At 41.8% G+C, this 18338-nt stretch overlaps 1 protein-coding gene across 3 annotated transcripts; it reads left to right on the top strand.

Moving 5' to 3' along the window:
* The first annotated feature begins 1195 nt into the window (after nucleotides 1-1195).
* MMADHC (metabolism of cobalamin associated D) lies at nucleotides 1196-14602 on the top strand. 3 transcript variants are annotated; one of them, XM_069861597.1, is made up of 7 exons: nucleotides 1196-1329; nucleotides 4781-4925; nucleotides 5165-5382; nucleotides 8024-8129; nucleotides 8691-8821; nucleotides 11247-11333; nucleotides 12643-14602. In XM_069861597.1, the coding sequence occupies exons 1-7, from the start codon at nucleotides 1321-1323 to the stop codon at nucleotides 12835-12837; spliced, it is 891 nt and encodes a 296-aa protein (XP_069717698.1). In that variant the 5' UTR covers nucleotides 1196-1320; the 3' UTR covers nucleotides 12838-14602. The 3 variants fall into 3 exon arrangements, with proteins under 3 accessions (XP_069717698.1, XP_069717697.1, XP_069717696.1); XM_069861596.1 differs by lacking the exon at nucleotides 1196-1329 and adding an exon at nucleotides 3958-3987; XM_069861595.1 differs by lacking the exon at nucleotides 1196-1329 and adding an exon at nucleotides 4414-4661.
* The last annotated feature ends 3736 nt before the right edge of the window (nucleotides 14603-18338 follow it).

Here is an 18338-nt window from a genome sequence, read left to right as displayed (position 1 = left end):
AATTCTGGGGTTCTATCAAAGAATCATAGAATCATAGAATCACCAGGTTGGAAGAGACCCACCGGATCATCGATTGCATAATTCTGTGATTCTATCATTCTCTAGTTCTGTGATTCCACGACTCTGTGATTCCGTGTTTCAATGACTCTGTGACTCTGGGATTCTGTAATTATAGAATTCTGTGATTCAGTGTTTCTATAATTCTGTGTTTCTATGATTCTACAATTCAGTATCTCTATGATTCTGTGTTTCTAGAATACTATGTTTCTATAATTCTGTGTTTCTGTGACTCTATGATTCTGGGATTCTGTATTTCTACAATTCCACGATTCAGTGTTTCTGTGATTCCATGATTCTGCAATTCTGCAGTTTCATGATTCTGTGATTCTATGATTATGCAGTTCTAGGGTTCTATGATTGTGTAATTCTGTGAACCTATCATTCTCTAGTTCCGTGATTCTACGATTCAGTATTTCTATAATTCTATGTTTCTATGATTCTACGAATCAATATTACTATAATTCTATGTTTCTATAATTCTACGATCCAGTATTTCTACAATTCTATGTTTCTATGATTCAGTATTTCTATAATTTTATGTTTCTATGTTTCTACGATTCAGTATTTCTGGTTTTATGTTTCTACAATTCAGTATTTCTATAATTCTGTTTCTATGTTTCTACGATTCAGTATTTCTATGTTTCTATGTTTCTACGATTCCGTATTTCTATAATTCTATGTTTCTACGATTCAGTATTTCTATGTTTCTATGTTTCTACCATTCAGTATTTCTATGTTTTTATGTTTCTACCATTCAGTATTTCTATAATTCTATGTTTCTATGTTTCTACGATTCAGTATTTCTGGTTTTATGTTTCTACCATTCAGTATTTCTATAATTCTCTATGTTTCCATTCCCCTGTGCTGCCCCCTCTGCTGTATCGGCGCTCCTCGGGGATCCAATCGATGTCTCGGCGATCGTCTCGCTCCGCCTGCGCGGTGCGGCGCGGGCGCCGCGGCCGCCATTTTCCCGGAAGAGGTGAGGGCGGCGGCGGCTCCGGTGCTCCCCGCGGGTCTTCTCGCGTTCTCCCCAAGCTCTGCCGCCTCCTCCCGCTCCTGCCACCCCCCCTCTCCTGCCTCTGACACCCCCGGGCAGCGCCGCCGAGCCTCGCGGGGCCGCTGTCGGTCGCTGGGCCACTCCGGGCCGGGCGAGAGGCGGGAGGGAGGGCGGCGAGGCCGGGCGGTGCTCGGAGGCCACTACGATCGCTTCTCTTGCAGGGGCAGCGGGGCCGTGAGGCGAGAGGGACCCTCCCGTCAGGCATGGCCACCGTGAGTAACGCGGCTCCCGGCTGGGAGGGCGGGGGAGGGCGAGCACCCCCCTCCTGCCCCGTCCCGGCCAGGAGACGACACCTCTGCGCGTTCATTTCCACTTTAAAGCTGCCTTTAAGTCGTAGAGCGTCTCTGATCGCAGGTCTGGGTTGTAGCAGTGTGGCCGCAATCCTCCCAGCTGAGGCTTGGAAGTCATTTTCTGTTGCTGAAGCATCGTGGGATGGTTTGGTTTGGAAGGGACCTTAAAAATTATGGAATCGTGAAGTGCTTTAGGTTGGAAGGGATCTCAAAGCCCATCCAATCCCACCCTTGCCATGGGCAGGGACACCTCCCACTGGATCAGGGGCTCCAAGCCCCATCCAGCCTGGCCTTGAACCCCTCCAGGGATGGGGCAGGCACCCCTGCTCTGGGCAGCCTGGGCCAGGGCCTCCCCACCCTCACAGCAGAACGTTTCTCCATGAGATCTCATCTCCATCTCCCCTCTTTCAGCTTAAAATCGTTCCCCTCGTCCTATCCTTGCACTCCCTGATCCAGAGCCCCTCCCCAGCTTTCCTGCAGCCCCTTTTAGCACTGGAAGCTTTTCTAAGGTCTCCCCAGAGCCTTCTCTTCTCTAGGCTGAACAACCCTAATTCTCCCAGCCTGTCCTCGTACAGGAGGTGCTCCAGCCCTCCGATCATCTTTATTGCTCTCCTCTTGTCCCATTCCAACATGTCCATGTCTTTCCCATGTCACGGGAATAATCAAACTAAGTTGGTCAAGTAGGATCTATTTGGGGTATTTTTCAATGTTATGAGTTAAACTGAAATACTCAGGTTCACCCCAGTGCTTCCTGACTGAAGAATAAAACCTGCTGTTTTGATTTGTTCTTGTCATGGAGACATGAATAATTTATCAATTTCAGGTTATTTTTTTCAGTTGTGTAATGCTGGGTTTGTAAATATTTGCATAAGTGAGCTCAGTCAACGTATCAGTAATTAACGATAGCGTTGCCATGCTAAGTGATCCTGATTATAAGAAAACACGTTCTTTTCTTGTAATTACCTGTCAGCTGTAATTGTTTACATCTGGTTTATCTGTAGCGCAATCATTATGCAAAAATTAATTTCAGTAGGGCTTTCACGTAATAGAGGAAAAACCATTCAAGCGGTTTTTGTTGTTATAGGAGCTTTTTAAATCTAGCAGCGGTTTAGAAGGAGGCAGATTAAGGGCTTAAATGTGAATACTTGATTTCAGTCAGAAAATCAAACGAGCCTTTATGTGTTTGAGTCCTGTTACTCTGAATAGAGTCTTTAGCTTAAACATAAAAACAGTACAATTTTCTCTTTTTTTTTCAAGTAACCTTGTTGCATATTTAGTGGTAGACACATACATAAACTCATAGAATCAAGAACACAGCAATAAAGGAAAATAATTTTATGTCACTTTATTGCAAGAATTTCTTTCCCTCTCCTGGAATATAAACTTTTAAGAAAGCACTTGTGCTATAGCAGATGGGACATTTATTTTCCAGTAGCGGATGCTGTTGTGCAATTGTAGTCAGGAGTGTTAGTTGTGCAATTGTAGTCAGGAGTGTTAATAGTACTGTGCTAGGGTTAAGTAGCCTTTAACTTCTTAAAAATTACATTTTAACTCTGTTTTGAGTGAACAATCAGTTATAATGATTGGTCTGTTCCAGAGCAGGGGTGGCTGCCCCATCCCTGGAGGGGTTCAAGGCCAGGTTGGATGGGGCTTGGAGCCCCTGATCCAGTGGGAGGTGTCCCTGCCCATGGCAGGGGTGGGACTGGATGGGCTTTGAGGTCCCTTCCAACCCAAACCATTCCACGAGTCTATGATTCTTCTGTTATGCGTACGTAAATGCATTGTGAAAGTTGTTGCTTTATTTGTCAAGTATAAAAAAAATAGAACAGGCTCTTCCATTTAATCACATCACCTGGATATTTCTTGTTTAGGAAAAAGAAACCAACACAAAAAAACCCAGTAAAAGTTGCTTGTATTTAAGATCCTGTCACTGGGCCTCAGAGTTAGTTGTAGAATGATAGAATCGTGATTTGGGTTGGAAGACGCCTCAAAGCCCATCCAGTCCCACCCCTGCCATGGGCAGGGACACCTCCCACTGGATCAGGGGCTCCAAGCTCCATCTAACCTGGCCTTGAACCCCTCCAGGGATGGGGCAGCCACAGCTTCACTGGGCAACCTGGGCCATAGTCTCCCCACCCTCATCATAAAGAATTTCTTTCTAACATCTAGTCTAAATCTTCCCCCTTCCTATTTAAAGCCAGTCCTCCTTGTGCTATCACTCCATGCCCTTTTAAGAAGTCCCTCCCCAGCTTCCCTGGAGCCCTTTTTGGCACTGGAAGCTGCTCTAAGCTCTCCCCAGAGCCTTCCCTTCTCCAGGCTGAACAACCCCAACTCTCTCAGCCTGTGCTCATAGCAGAGCTGCTCCAGCCGTCCTGCTGGGAGCTATTAGATCTTTGGAGCCCTTTTGTTGAGTCCATTGGCATGTTCAGGAAGATGATGTTGCATCACCTTCTCTTTACTGTGCGGCTGAATCATTTTCTGAGAGAACTGTCTTCTGCAATTGAAAGTTATGTTGACACTACAAATCTGTGTCATGAAGCAGCTTTTCCAGAGTAGTCCCAAACCATGGAATTCGTAAAGGTATTTTGGTTTATTGGCATTTTGACCATTGGACTGATTTGTTAGCAGTGATATTTGTATGTGTATACTCGAATGTACTTAGTTTGCAAATCTAAATAACACTGCTTGAAGTTTAACACTTGTTAAACATTTATGGGTTTCAAGAGCAAAAGAAGCTGTAATTACCATACCTACCGGTTTTGGTACCCGTAGTTCAAAGCGGTGGGTAGGTGTCCTTTACTGGTCAAGAAATGTGTGTAAGCACTCACATGTGCTACAGGATGTCTGGAGTGATTCTATCTTGTGTCTCCTTCTGGGCTTTGAAGAAGTAGGAATACAGGCTGGGTAACATTTGTGCTAGCCTTCAAAACGTCTGGGATATCAGCATTTACTTAACAATATTTCTAGGTATTTCTGATAATCCTGTGATTGAGTAGTGGCAGTCACGAAAACAATGACACGCGTGGAAATAATAATGGCAACAATCCTCATACATAATTTAGTTTAGATTGTGAGGTTTCACTGGTGATATTTCAGCTTTTCGGGGTTTACTCCTCACATGACAATACCTTTCAGTAAGTGTTTTTGAGGCTTTTCCTTCACTTAGAATGCTATTACTGATAAAATATAGAAGTAATAATAGAATGCTTATTAAACTTGATTTTACAGAAACACGGTTGATCATAATTATAGTTGTAATCATAATTATAATTTAGTTATCAAGCAAGGCTTTCTCTTGCGATCCACAAAGCTGTACTTAAACCAGTGGTTTTGCTCGCTGTATGTAACACTTATTTTGTTTTTGTCTTCTCAGGTGCTCTGTAGAAGAGCAAGGTTGGTCACCTACCTACCAGGGGTTTGTTCCTTAGTCAAAAGAGTTGTAAATCCCAAGACTTTTTCTACAGCAGGTTCCTCTGGCTCAGATGAGCCTCATGTTGCTGCTACACCTCCTGATTTATGTAAGAAAAAGCAAATTCGTGTTCTTTGAGTTTGTGTGCTATCAGAGCTTTGCACCCCATACAAACTTGTTGTGCTTTTTGTCAGGGCCCTTTTCCTTGGGCATTGTGATTACTTTGGTTATATATGATTGTGATGAAATACAGATATTTGTACAGCAGAGGTTGTTTTTCTTCTCCCCTCCCATCCTCCCTCTTTCTTTTTAGATGTGGTGACTAAAACAAGGCCTTGACTTTTGCAGGTCCAAGAACTGTCTGGCCAGATGAAGTGATGGGTCCATTTGGTCCTCAGGACCAGAGATTCCAGTTGCCGGGTAATATTGGCTTTGACTGTCACCTGAATGGCACTGCTTCTCAGAAGAAAAGCCAAGTTACGAAGTGTCTGCCTGACATATTAGCAGAGCCTTCAGCAAGTGAAAGGCATGAATTTGTAATGGCACAATACATAAATGAATTTCAGGTAAGAATAGGTTGCTTCTACGTGAGGCTGGTCCTTGTTGTCTAAGGGAAACATAAATAATTGCTCTTTCTCCCCAAAAAAAAAGATATTCATGGTTTTGAAGGATGAACTTCAGCTGAGGACAGTGAAAGATTCCATAGAACTTGGCTGAAGTTTTTTCTTCTAGGAGAAAGAAAGATTTCCAGTGCGGTTTTTTTGGCTGTAAGTCTGAGCAGTGCTTAATGAAATAATGTTTTAGGAGCAACATAATTATACAGATATGGGGAAAAGAAACTTCACTTTCAAAACTTGCTGTTTGCCCAGTCTCACCACCTTTTATTGACTAGGTCCTTCAGTATTCTGTGTAATGGATCTCGACCTACATAGTTTTGACAGTGTTTAGATCTGCTTGCTTAGTGCTGACAGCCCTTGAATTCACACAGGAGAAGCAGATTAACTAACCTCAATCTCAGGTCTCAGAGTGAGACTGCATTTTGGCCATGGCAGAGCTCGCAGTGAGTCAGGTGCATTATTAACAACAAACAGCTCGATAATTGCCAGAGTAATCATAGTGTTTCAACAAATGCTTAGTGCTGCTACCTGCTGATTCAGCTTTCCAGGCTTTCTGAGTGTGTGACACACTCAGATTTTGGAAATCAACTCACAAATCTCCATTGAAAAAACTCCGTGTAGTGTTTTTTGTAAATGCAGCATTGTGTTCCCAAGTGTTCAGGAAACAGAAGTTGCTGGTGAGCTCCTCACATTCTGTTTTCAACTTGTACGGATCATATTTTGCATAAAAAGCCCACCAGAAAATTCTAGTCTAGTTTGCTTGCTGCAGACCAGGTGAGCTGAATGCAGGTCTGCTTTCTAGCAGGATTACTTGGACAATAAAATGCCTGGTGCAGCTGTTGGTGTCCCTAACGGAAGGGAGAAATCGGAAAGGGCAGAGGCAGATTTTGCAGCTGGTGTTCAGAAAGCTGTCAACAAGAATTGGCTCTGCTTCATGTGGTGTTCGGGATTCCATGAATAGCATTTAGCCGATGAAAACGCTAAACTACTCATCCTAGGAGAGGACCCACATTTGAATGATGGGATCAACTGGATACAGGAACCTCCCAAAGGTTGCTGCAGCGAGCAGGAGGAAAGCTCAGTGCTGCTGAAGCTCATGCAGCAGTCCATGAGCCAGTGAGAGAAATAGCAAACTTGTCTGACCTCTGTGTACCTGAGATTGATGCATTAGTTTTATGTGAGCACAGTAAAGGGTCCTGCCAGCCTATCAGTATCAGAAGGCGGTATTGATCTTTGGAAGACGGCCATCATTTCTTGATTACAGTGTGCCTGGTGAGTGTATCATAGAATCGTAGAACAACCAGGTTGGAAGAGACCCACTGGATCATCGAGTCCAACCATTCGTATCAAACACTAATGCATGTCCCTCAGCACCTCGTCCACCCGTGCTTTAAACCCCTCCAGGGAAGGTGACTCAACCCCCTCCCTGGGCAGCCTATTCCAGCGCCCAGTGACCCTTTCTGTGAAATGTGTATGTACCATGTAAGTGGTGTTTACCTGATAGAATGGGAGCAGCAGGCAAGAAAGCACAAAACTACCATTCTGGTAAGAGAAGCACCCTGTAGTTAGGAAGAAAAGAAGAGTTTTGCAAGTGTAACTGCATGATTTGCCAGGCTCAAAGTACAAACTGATCTGTCCCAGTGACTTGGCAGTCATGCAAGGTACACGTGGAAACATGTATGGAAACTGCAGTTTGTGTCTGTTTGTTGTATTTATTTTTTTGCTGTGTTTTTTTTGCTATTCTTGAATGTTGACTTGTAGAGCAAAAATGTTAGCAACGGTTTTCAGTGTAATAGTTTTCTCTGTGGAGAATTTTTGGGTAAAGACAGGTTTTAGGAAAGACTTAATTAGAATGTTGAGTTGTACATCTCAGTTGTAGAGAGACTGCCTGAAATTCCATGTAAATTCTGGTGTTTGTAGAGCTAGAAAACTTGTATTAAGGCATTCTATGCCTATTACATAGCAATTGCTGTCTCAAAGGAGGCAGCTGTTCTGTTTTCTTTATGGGATTTTAAGCTTAAAATGCTGTATGTCTAACTTAAATTTATATGTCCTACTCCATTTGCAGCATGCTCGCAAGAATCTGTTTTGGTTTGTTTTTTCAGAAACTGTAGAACTAAAAAACTCTAAAGAATAAAAGTGATGTTGTTGGGAAGCTGTTCTGCTTTTCAGGTTACAACAGCTAAAGCTGAAAATATTGATAGTTCAGAGCTCTGGAACTGTTGTGTAACTTTGAAATAAAATTTTTATTCAGCTTGGGTAATGACTGTGTGTCTGAAATCCATCAATTGCTGTAGTATAGAATTCTTAAGGCCATTGTTTCAGGTGGAAATTTTCCAAACATTTCTTTATTGATTAAGGCTTTGAGATAATGTGGTTACTATAAAACGTAAAGCTTAACATTTCCATGTAGGTTTAAGTAATATCTATATCTGTTCCACTTTTCATGTGTGAAAACTGAGGTTTAAGTCTTATTGTGAAACTGCTTGGGTGTGTCAGTGGATACGTGGTCACAAACACAGTCTGGGGTACAAAGATATTCCTATTGTATATTAGTGAATAGGAAGGTTACAGATTTTGCTTTTCTCAGGGTGCTGATGTTCCGCAAAAGCAGCAGATCAATAATGCCGAAACATACTTTGAAAGTGCGAAGGTGGAATGTGCAGTACAAGCTTGTCCTGAGCTCTTACGAAAAGGTATGTTTCCACTTATTTTTTTGACAAGAAAGAAATAGCAGCTATTGAAAATGTAAGAATACATGAGTAAACATTTGGGTGTAACTTATGCCACAGAATATGTAATAGAAAAAGGTAATCCCGAGTTAGTATTGTACACAAGGAAAATACATACTGTAAAATGAAACCAGAAACTTATCTGTTGACAATTCTTTGTATTTCATATAAAATTCATTGCTGTTTGAATTCCAGATCAGCTGGGGCAGGGAGTAACTTCCAGCTGCTTCTGTAGTGTCGGTAAGATTCTGGAGCTGATTTGCAATCCAAAAACCAGTTTGTGACAAAACCAAATCTCCTGGCACTGCTTTTTAATAAAATAGCAAAAACTGTGAGAACACAAAACCCATTGCTTTTGTATCTTTAATTTGTTCAAGAAGGAAACGATTGAAATTAAATCGGGATGAAACTTTCTAGTTGAAAAAGTGATTTAAATAAAAAAAAGGACCTGCAGTAGGGTCAGTCATTTGTCTAAAACTGCAAACCATAAGAGCAAGCCATAACTGGTTTCACTTTTGTTCTTAGACTTCGCGTCAATGTTTCCAGAGGTGAATGCCAACCGTTTAACAGTCCTAACTGTCACCCAGAAGACTGAAAATGATATGACCGTATGGAGTCAAGAAGTGGAAGATGAGAGAGAAGTGCTGTTAGAAAATGTAAGTAGCTGACGTTAGCATCAGCTTGTTTCTGTTTGTAGTTGAATCTTCCATGAGCTGTCTCTTTATTTTGGTCTATTTCTAGCTCTGTATTACTTTTCAGAGCATTTTTGAGCTAATCCTGTGTTCTCTCACTGCTAAAACAGAACTTTTTTGCAGCTTTTTAACCACTCTACGTGTCTCATGGAACTGTTAAATTCTTTACAGTGAGGTGAGTCAAGAACAGGCTAAAATGTTGTGAAATGCTGCAGTGAATTATTAAAGACACTTGATTGTTGTCCTGTTGCAGTTAAAAGGCAGCAACTATTTTCTTACCTTATTTCAGCTTTAATACAAGGCATTTTGTAGGATTTTGCTGCTCTCTTCTTTCTGTGGCATCGCTGAGATTGTCCTATGGCATCTGTCCATGAACGTGTCCTTGCTCGTACAAAGTGGCTGCTCTGGTTTTTTTATTCTGTATATAGTTAATGCTTTTAGCCTGGAAATCAGTTACATTAATTACATCTTAACCATCCCCAGGAACTTTGTTTTCGTGCCCTGTTGCCACTAGAGGTCTCTGAAAATCGCTCCATTTCACATTCTTCACATTTTTGGTGTGTGCTCCAGCAGGTGTCAGTGTTCACCACCACTGCGATTCTTTTCTTCGCACCTCAAAATACAACATCTCTCTGTATTATTTGCTGTAATTTTTTTAAACCTAGTAAAAACCATCCTGTGATATTTCCATATTTTCACATGTACACCAAGGGTCTTATTTGTGTTGGGAAATCATCTGGAATGTCCTTTTGATGCTGGCTGTTGCAAATGTGGCCTGTGTAAAAGAATCTAAGAGTTACTGCAAAAAAGGAAGGAGCGGTCTGAAGGATCAACGTAAAGAGTACACACACACACACGTTAAAATTCCCTTCGTTTTAGCGTGTTCTTCTCTTTGAATTATTTACGGTCTGTTGGTCTTTGGCGTTGTAATCTGGTCTAATTATATGTTAATTGGCATCTTTCTTCCTTGTGCACCTCCCTGTCAAGTCTAATATCATCATTGCGGGGGTGTTAGGATGTTGGATGTAACCTCCTGGCCTAAAGGTTACTAACAGCAAATTCACAAGAAAAAGGTCTGTTTGTTTGCTTCATAGATGGTAGAAGTAACCTTAAAAATGCTAATTTAATGTGAGAGGCTTGTGCTAAAGTAATGAGGGTTATGTATAGTCAAATCTAAATTTTTACATCAATGAATGTCCAGTGTTTGTTAACTACACACACTGTGATTGCAGGGGGATCAAAAGATGTACTGTATCAGAAATGTGATGCCTCAAATGCTGTCTTCAGATGGCTGACTTAGAATTATGACTTTATGTACAGCTGAATCAGTCATCAGTGCCGTCAAAATGCAGAACAGATTCCTGTATGGGATAAACTTCCCTTATTTTGGACCATTCAGGGTCTAAAGCTGGAGAACTATAATAAGATTTCTATAAATTTGAAGCCTTGAGCTGCTAAGCACACTAATTGTGTAGACCATCCAGGTTTTATAACTGAAAGTAAAGTGGTGTATTTATTTTGAAGTTAGCAATATTTCTGTTTTATGAGTTCAAGGAATTTCCTGTTTTGAGGAAACTCTGTGAATTCTATTTGTGCTTTAGCTTGGTGTTTTCAGGTGTTTAGATTTTTGCACTTGGCCATGTTTTTTTCAGGGCACATGGATGGTTTTAGAGCCACCACATCTCTCAATTGGTGTGGGATTTCTTTTTCCTTACTCACCTTTGCGGGTTTCTTCTGAAGTTTTCGACAGGTCTCTCCTGGCCCTCATAACAGAGGTTGAAAACTGCTGGCCTAGGTGATTAGAAGCACACAACTGACATCTGCTGTTTGCTGTTGTGGTGCCAAACTAAGAGGTTCTTTAAAATCGTTTGCAGTGCAGGAAGAATGGTGTGATACTGTCCTGTGGGCTGAGATAAGACCTTACAGCAAAGCTATATATTTTCATATATTTATAACAATAGATTTAAAGCTACATTTAGTGTCAAATTTGTGGAGTTTAGGTGAGATCTGTAATCTCGTGGGAATATCACAGAAATACCTGAAGTAATGGTTGACTACTTAAAGAGGATAACAGGTATGACTGCAACTTGCATGAATAATCAAAGCAATTATGTTATTCCTTGTACAAGTTGTTAATCCATTACTGACTGGCACAAGGAACACTTGTAAATCTCATATGGTTGGAGTAATTTAATGGATGCCATTAATTCTAATCCTCTTAATATTATTAATATTTTTATTGAAGGTATGCTGAATTTCTCATTTATTAGTAGAGGCCAGAAGAAATCTGTGCTTGTTCCTTTTCAGAATGTTACGCATTTTCTGATGTGTGTGTATATATGTAACAAAAATCTCATTTGGTATCCTTCTTTCTCTTATTTCCTTCAAGTTCATTAATGGTGCTAAGGAAATTTGCTATGCACTTTGTGCTGAAGGCTATTGGGCCGACTTCATCGATCCATACTCAGGACTGGCAGTAAGTTATGTGCTGTGTGGAATATGCAATGGCTGCTGCTCTGTCCGAACTAGCAGTGGCATTTACATTCTTCTACATGGGTTAAATCCAAGTTTTTCATATTGCCCAGAATCTGCGCTGTAGTATGATTCCTTTTGTAAATTAAGAAAGGATAGTAACCCTTGGGCAGCTCCATACTGGTTATACTGGTCATTGCTGTTGGCGGTTTGGAGAACATTGTTCAGCAATGAAGTTGAATTTTAGGTAACTGTAGAAGTTTTATGCCCAAAAGCTCTTGGTCCCTGCACAGGAGGCTGGTTGTACCCTCCCAAGGTAACCTGGTAGTCGTGACACCTATTTGTGCAGATGAAGGGTTTTAAGCACTCTTTTTGCATTAATCAATGATGTCTTTGTTACATAGGGAAAATTAATAACTTGTGCCCATTAAACGTTATCAGATAACACCAGTTCTCTGGAGGAGCTGAGAGTTTCTTACCAAGACATCTGTGACACAGAGAGTCTTAAAACTGACAAGAGAAAATTGAGAAAGCTTCTTTCAAAGCATGAGGCTATATGTATTTTTGTCTGAACTGCTAAAAAGCCACATCATAGCTGAACATGATCATGACAAAGCTCAGAGTAGTGGGCTTTTATTTAAAAACACTGTGAAAGGCGGTGATTTATTGTGTCAACAGAGGCAGATGAGGCATATTTATCAGGTGAACAGGCAGTTTGAAGGTGTGTATAGTGCTTAAAAGCTTCCCAGAAATTCCATGCACTTAAGGAATAGTTACAGATTGATGAAAGAATGGTTCCAATTCAGTAGTAACATCCTTACCTGTTCATCAGGAGTAGGCTTTTGGTCAGAAGCTTCCTTCTGAGATAAAACAACTGAAATACCTGTTTCCAGAGGCTGCCCAGGGAGGTAGTGGAGTCCCCATCCCTGGGGGTATTTATAAGACAGATAAATGAGGTGATGAGGGATCTGGCTTAGTAGCAGACTGGTGCAGTTGGACTTGATGGCCTCAAAGGTCTTTTCCAATCAAACGATTCTATGATTGATTCAGCATTCAAACACCTTGATAAGCTTTCAGCACTCTGCCAGTGACGAAGGGAAATCTTTGAATATGGGGTACCAGTATGACCAGAGGAGTTCAGCTTAGATTCCTGTGTAGATTTTATGAGCAAGACTACATAAAATTTCCTCCAACAGATGTAACTGGTCCTTCTGGGCTTGGGTTTTGTTTTATAAAGAGCTAATTCTGACATTTGATGTGTTCTTGGAAATGTTCACATGAAAACTTCTTTTTTTTTTTTTCTCCCCACCTAGTTCTTTGGACCCTACACAAACAACACTCTCTTTGAAACAGATGAGCGCTACTGCCACTTGGGATTTGCCGTTGATGATCTTGGCTGCTGCAAAGTTATTCGTCATAACATCTGGGGTACTCATGTGGTCGTAGGAAGTATTTTCACTAATGCTGACCCTGACAGCCCCATCATGAGAAAACTAAGTGGAAACTAGCAGTTATCAGGGTTTCACAAGTTCTTATGACCTTTGTGTTCTTTTACTTGATGATCCTCTCTGAGTATTGTCAGGAAATGCCACACTTTACTCTTAGATAATAAAGTAGCTGTTATTTATTTTAGTCTTCATGAATATGCGTTCACCACATGTGACTTAGAATATTAATTGGCAACATTTGAACAGACACCTTTGTGCCACATGGATTTTAAGCTGTGAGTTTCCATCATGTTGAATGAGTTCAAACATACGTGTACATAGCAGATTTCTTAACTATTTTGTCTTTCAGCATATGACACATCTGTGCTCTTAGTATTAAAAATCCTGATGCCGCTGAAGTTTCTAGGAATTTTGCCACTTGCTGGAATAAGTAGGTGTCAAAAAATGGAATAGACAATAAAATTGTGTGCCCAGAATATAGAACTTAATAAAAACTGCAGAAGTTAATGCTGGACTAATCACTCACTCTTTTAAAATGAGAGTAATGAGGTAAATGGTCTCTAACTGCACATAATAGGTCAGGAGGGAAGTGTTCACTTGGCTGCTACATCCAGAGACTCAGTAAAGAGTCTTAAATTACTCTAGAATCAGTCATTTCTTAATGTTTTTTTTTCTTCATATTGCTTGGGATTTTATTTTCTCAGTGTTAGCTAAATATGTTTAATTAGTTTATGTATGTAAATATAATTTAAAGTTGCTTTTCTAACTTCCTAGGTCATTAAATACATCAGGTAAAAAAGATAATAGGGCAAGGCTTGAATATCATCATTGTTTTCCTATAGTTGGACACAATTTAGACTTGTCTCTGTGGAATTTTGAAATGCCTGCTCAGAGAGCAATTATGATCAATTATTGCAATTATGATCAATTATAAAAATATCTCAACTGGAAGGTTTCAGTAAACCAGTCAGGTATCATAAAAACAATCAGATCATTTGAAGTTACTGGAGGGAAATAGTGAAGAACATTCAAGGCATCTGGAATTCAAAGCTCTGCCAGCTGCCTTGTTGCAGAGACAACTAACGACGTAGATTTTAATCTCCTCGCAGTCGCCTATCAGGGCTGTTTGTTAATACTCCGCTGCAGTAGCTGTGCAGGTTCATGCAACACGAAGCCTTCAGTCTTGACTCTGTCAAAACCTAGTGCAACTTCTGCCTGGATGGTGGTTGCACAAGACGATGACCTGAGTGGTTTAGCTTCCTTTCAGAAATCTTGGGTTTCTAATCATTGTCTTTTTCCAATATGAACTAACATTTATGGATTTAAAACTTGTTCCAGATTTGTATACTGCTTCTATTCCCTACTCAGGGTGTAAGCCAGTTGTCACCAAAGTCTTTTTATTGGCTGTAATGGGTTTAGAACCAGATCGTTTACCAAGTGCCTGTGTCTGTCCTTGTTGATGACCTGCAAGCCCGTAACTCCGCTGGGTCACAGAGATGGAGATGAGAAGCGTTTTCCACTGGCAAAGTCAGTGCTTTCGACTCCAACTGCACTCACTAAGTTGGCAGTTCAGAGGTTATCTTGCTCACCTACCATCGTTGTTATCACTGTTGTCTCCAGCCTGCACACATCCCAAGGATGAGGTGTATGGCTCTTGAGGCAGGATTTATTTATCCTTTTGTGGTTGAACGTGTGCTGTATTTCCAGAGCCCAAGGACTTGACCTCCACTCTCCTGTCTGAGAAAGCTGTTTTGCTCGAAGTCTTTTATTGGTGTTTTTTTTTCCTCATTCTCATCAAGAGGATTAAAAAATCTTTAGAAGCTGCCATGTGTCTTGTCTGTTTGCAAAGTAGGATTGTTTTGCAGATGTGGTGTTATTTTTTCTTCAGGTGACTTTGCTGTCCTTGCCTTTCTATGTGGTATAAAGGGTAGAGCTGTCAGGCAGCTTGGGATGAAGATGAAGCTTGGGATGCCAGTGTTTGAGTTCCCTTAAAAAGTTTCATCCTTTTAGCTTTTACAGAAACTTTTCAAATGGCTTCAACCTGAGATCAAAGTCTCACTGAAGATAGTGGGAGTTTTGCCTGGACTTCACTAATATGAATGTTTTGTGCCAGAATTTGACAGGAGATAGAATTTCCTGCTATTTTTCTAAAAACAGATTTGTGGTACATGTTGAGTCTCAGAAGAGGCTGGAACTGTTCCAGTTTTATTTCCCGTGCATCAGAAAAGCTGTGCTGTGTATTAATTAACTTGCTACTATGAAATGAACATTCTCGAATACAGTGTAACTACTTCTGATAATAAAAACCAAAACAGCTTTCAGTGTTACAAAATTAATTGCTTTCTAGGGTAAAGAAACACATGAGAAGAATTATTGTATGTAAGGTCACATCTACCTCCTCAGCTTAAGATTAATTGGTTGGAAGTACTATTTTACTTAATTCACAGAGTATATTAATTTCCAACTGTTATTAATTAATTACCAAATATACCAGAGTTGATTTTTTTTTTTTGCAATAAATTCCATAAGAATCTATTTGATGTGGTGATGCTGAGCATCACAAGAGCAGTGCTATCTTTGTGTAGTTAGATTTTCTAGTGCCTAGGTGTACATGGACAATATGCTTTAAATGGTGTGAGTCTAGAAGTGATTTGTAGTAGTTGGAAGGTGAAAGAAATGTAATCAATGAAATATTCGTCACTCAGGTGCTCTAAGATATGAGAAACTGAGCTAAATGTCTGTAGAATTCCTAGTGAAGATGAGGAGGAATTTATGGAGTTGTCTTTATCTCCCCTAAATACCTTCATACTGATCTCGCATGAGGTGTTGTGCGGTTGAAGTTCTACACCACTGTGGTCTCCTAAAAGGCTGCTGGCATCAGTGCTAAGGACACTAGTGGGTGGTGACAGGATTTTAATTTTAAGTTACAAAGCTAAATTTGAAACCAGGCTAGAAGTTTTAGCAGGGCTCAATGCACAGAACAAGACGGAGAAATGGACGGTGCACAGCTGTGAAGAGGTGGTTTTCTGTCTTGTGGGAGACCTTAGAGCAGCTTCCAGTACAGAAAGGGGCCATAGGAAAGCTGGGGAGGGGCTTTTTAGAAGGGCCTGGAGTGACAGGACAAGGGGGAATGGCTTTAAATTGGAAGGGGGAAGATTGAGATTGGACATTATAAAGAAATTCTTCACAATGAGGGTGGGGAGGCCCTGGCCCAGGCTGCCCAGAGCAGGGGTGGCTGCCCCATCCCTGGAGGGGATCAAGGCCAGGTTGGATGGGGCTTGGAGCCCCTGATCCAGTGGGAGGTGTCCCTGCCCATGGCAGGGGTGGGACTGGGTGGGCTTTAAGGTTCTTTCCAACCCAAACCGTTCCATGATGCTATCACTCCAGGCCCTTGTAAAAAGTCCCTCCCCAGCTTTCCTGGAGCCCCTTTTTGTACTGGAAGGTCTCCCTGGAGCCTCCTCTTCTCCAGGCTGAACAACCCCAACTCTCTCAGCCTGTCCTCACAGCAGAGATGCTCTAGCGCTTGGATCATCTTAGTGGCCTCCTCTGGACCCATTCCAGTAGTTCCATATCCCTCTTATGTTGGGATTCCAGGACCGGACACAGAACTGCAGGGGTCTCAAGAGTGGAGTAGATGGGGAGAATCACCTCCCTCAACTTTGTTTTATGTCATTGTTCTGATTGGCTGTGATTTAGTTTAATTTTAGCTTGAAAAGGCATCGGTTGGGAAGGATTCCTATAGCTGTGAAAGGCAAGGCGATGCATGGTCCTTAAAGTATCACCTATGCAATTGCTATGTCAGGCACTGTGGTATTTCCAGCAGAGGAAACTAATGGATGAAGTATTACTAACAGAGTAAAATTCCTCTTTAAGGGATTACCTTTCCTCTTCAAGCGTAACTTCAGCTAATTTTTATTGCAATTAGAGTGGTGAAATACTGAACTTTGGACCATTGGCCAAAGAGCTTCCATCAGCCCTCAAGACCTCACCCACACCTGAGCTCAAATTCCTGCTACCACTAGAACCTGAGCTTTTTATTTTACAACACATTTGGGGGCAGCTGTTCTAAATTATTTCATTGGAGCCAGCAACCCTGCTCTAATTTCCACCAAACGAGGGTGCAGCTCATTGTCCTTTAATGCATCAAGGAAGGTTAAACAGTGCCAGGCGTGCGTGCTTTCCGCTCGCTGCTCCAAGCAGGTCAGTGGAAGCCTTTTGTGCCCTTAAGTTTCCGTGCAGGCTGGCACTTGTGCAGGGGAACTTTTCCTGAAGCGTGGAAGTTGTCCGGGAGCTACATGCCCATATGCACACACGCACCCGAGGCTCGCAGCAGCTGCTGCCCCATAACAACAATAACAGCTTGTATCAGCTGCAAGAATAAGTTGTGTGTTGGCTTTTTCATAGGGTCTTGCTCTGTTAGAATTCTCTTTGTTTCCAGGGGAATAACGGCATCTCACAGGCTGCTTTGTCAGGAGCAGAACTTTTACCAGGGGATGCGTGCAGCGTTGATATCTGCTGCTTAGGTCTGTTGTAGAGACACAAAGTGTATTTTTGCTGCGTGAGGGGGTTTTGTGCCCTGTTCGTGTGCAGGGTTTAATCTCGGGGCACTTACACCAACGTGTGCCTTAACCAGGTGACTGGGACAGAATGATTTGTTCATGATCTCATCCTAAACTTTACACTTAAACACAGAAATTCTTAAAATAGCAAATTCTAGCAGCAGCGCAGCAGAGCTGGGTTTGCTGCGAGCCACCAAACCAACCCCATTTCTAGTTAAATTACTGCCCCCACCTGTCCCCCTCGTTATGGGAGAGGCAGGTTTCCAGCAGGTCAGCAATCGAGGCTCAATGGGCTACAGCTGGTTCCTTCTCAGCCCTGTGGTGGGGTCTCTTTTTAGCTGAGCTGTTGGACTAATCCTGCTTCTTCAAGAGAGGGTTTGATTCGTGTCCTGCCCTTCGACGTGGGGTAAGTTCTGGCTGTGGGGTGCTCTCAGCCTTCTCGGTCTGTGGAAGTGATTTAAATTGCTGATTACTTTGGTCGTGAGGGATTAAAGACTCTGTGGATGTCCCACAGGTTTTTGGAGGGGCTTTTTTCTGGGCTTGTGCTGGGGTGGAAGAAGCAGCTGAGGAGAAGGGCAGCCCAGCATGGTTGCATGAATTGTATAGTTGGCTGCAAACTATTTGTTCTCCCTCCGAGCAGCGGTTTGACAAGCGTGACGTGTGATGTGGTCTTTGCTGAGAGGCTGATGTCACAGGAGAAAAAGCCTCAAGACGTTCAGTGAAGTCAAGCAGTGCTAAAATACTTGGGTGGTTTGGTAGCAGCGTTTGGTGTTTCCCGAGGGCTGGCTTTGCTGCAGAGCCCACACGGCTGCTGCTCAGCCCCAGACCCCCAGCTGATAAGCCAGAGGGTGGCTTAGCTCAAGAAAACCTGAAGCTGAGAAATCTTGAACCAAGTAATTTACTAATTTGAATAGAACTTAAACGCTGTGGTGGAGCTGATGTGTTTATTTTCAGGACAGCTTTGTTTACTTGTAGGAGTTGGATATATTTTTATTTGTATTT

Source organism: Phaenicophaeus curvirostris, chromosome 7, assembly GCF_032191515.1.
Source record: "Phaenicophaeus curvirostris isolate KB17595 chromosome 7, BPBGC_Pcur_1.0, whole genome shotgun sequence".
NCBI classification, from domain to species: domain Eukaryota; kingdom Metazoa; phylum Chordata; class Aves; order Cuculiformes; family Cuculidae; genus Phaenicophaeus; species Phaenicophaeus curvirostris.
This window is presented reverse-complemented; position numbering and strand designations above follow the sequence as displayed.

Excerpts from the sequence above, each read along its gene's own strand:
- MMADHC (XM_069861595.1), top strand. The coding sequence starts at position 4,575 with ATGCTATTACTGATAAAATATAGAAGTAATAATAGAATGCTTATTAAA. Across the intron at positions 4,662-4,780 it reads GGTTGATCATAATTATAGTT|GTGCTCTGTAGAAGAGCAAG; the intron begins GTAATCATAATT and ends TTGTCTTCTCAG. Across the intron at positions 5,383-8,023 it reads AATACATAAATGAATTTCAG|GGTGCTGATGTTCCGCAAAA; the intron begins GTAAGAATAGGT and ends TGCTTTTCTCAG.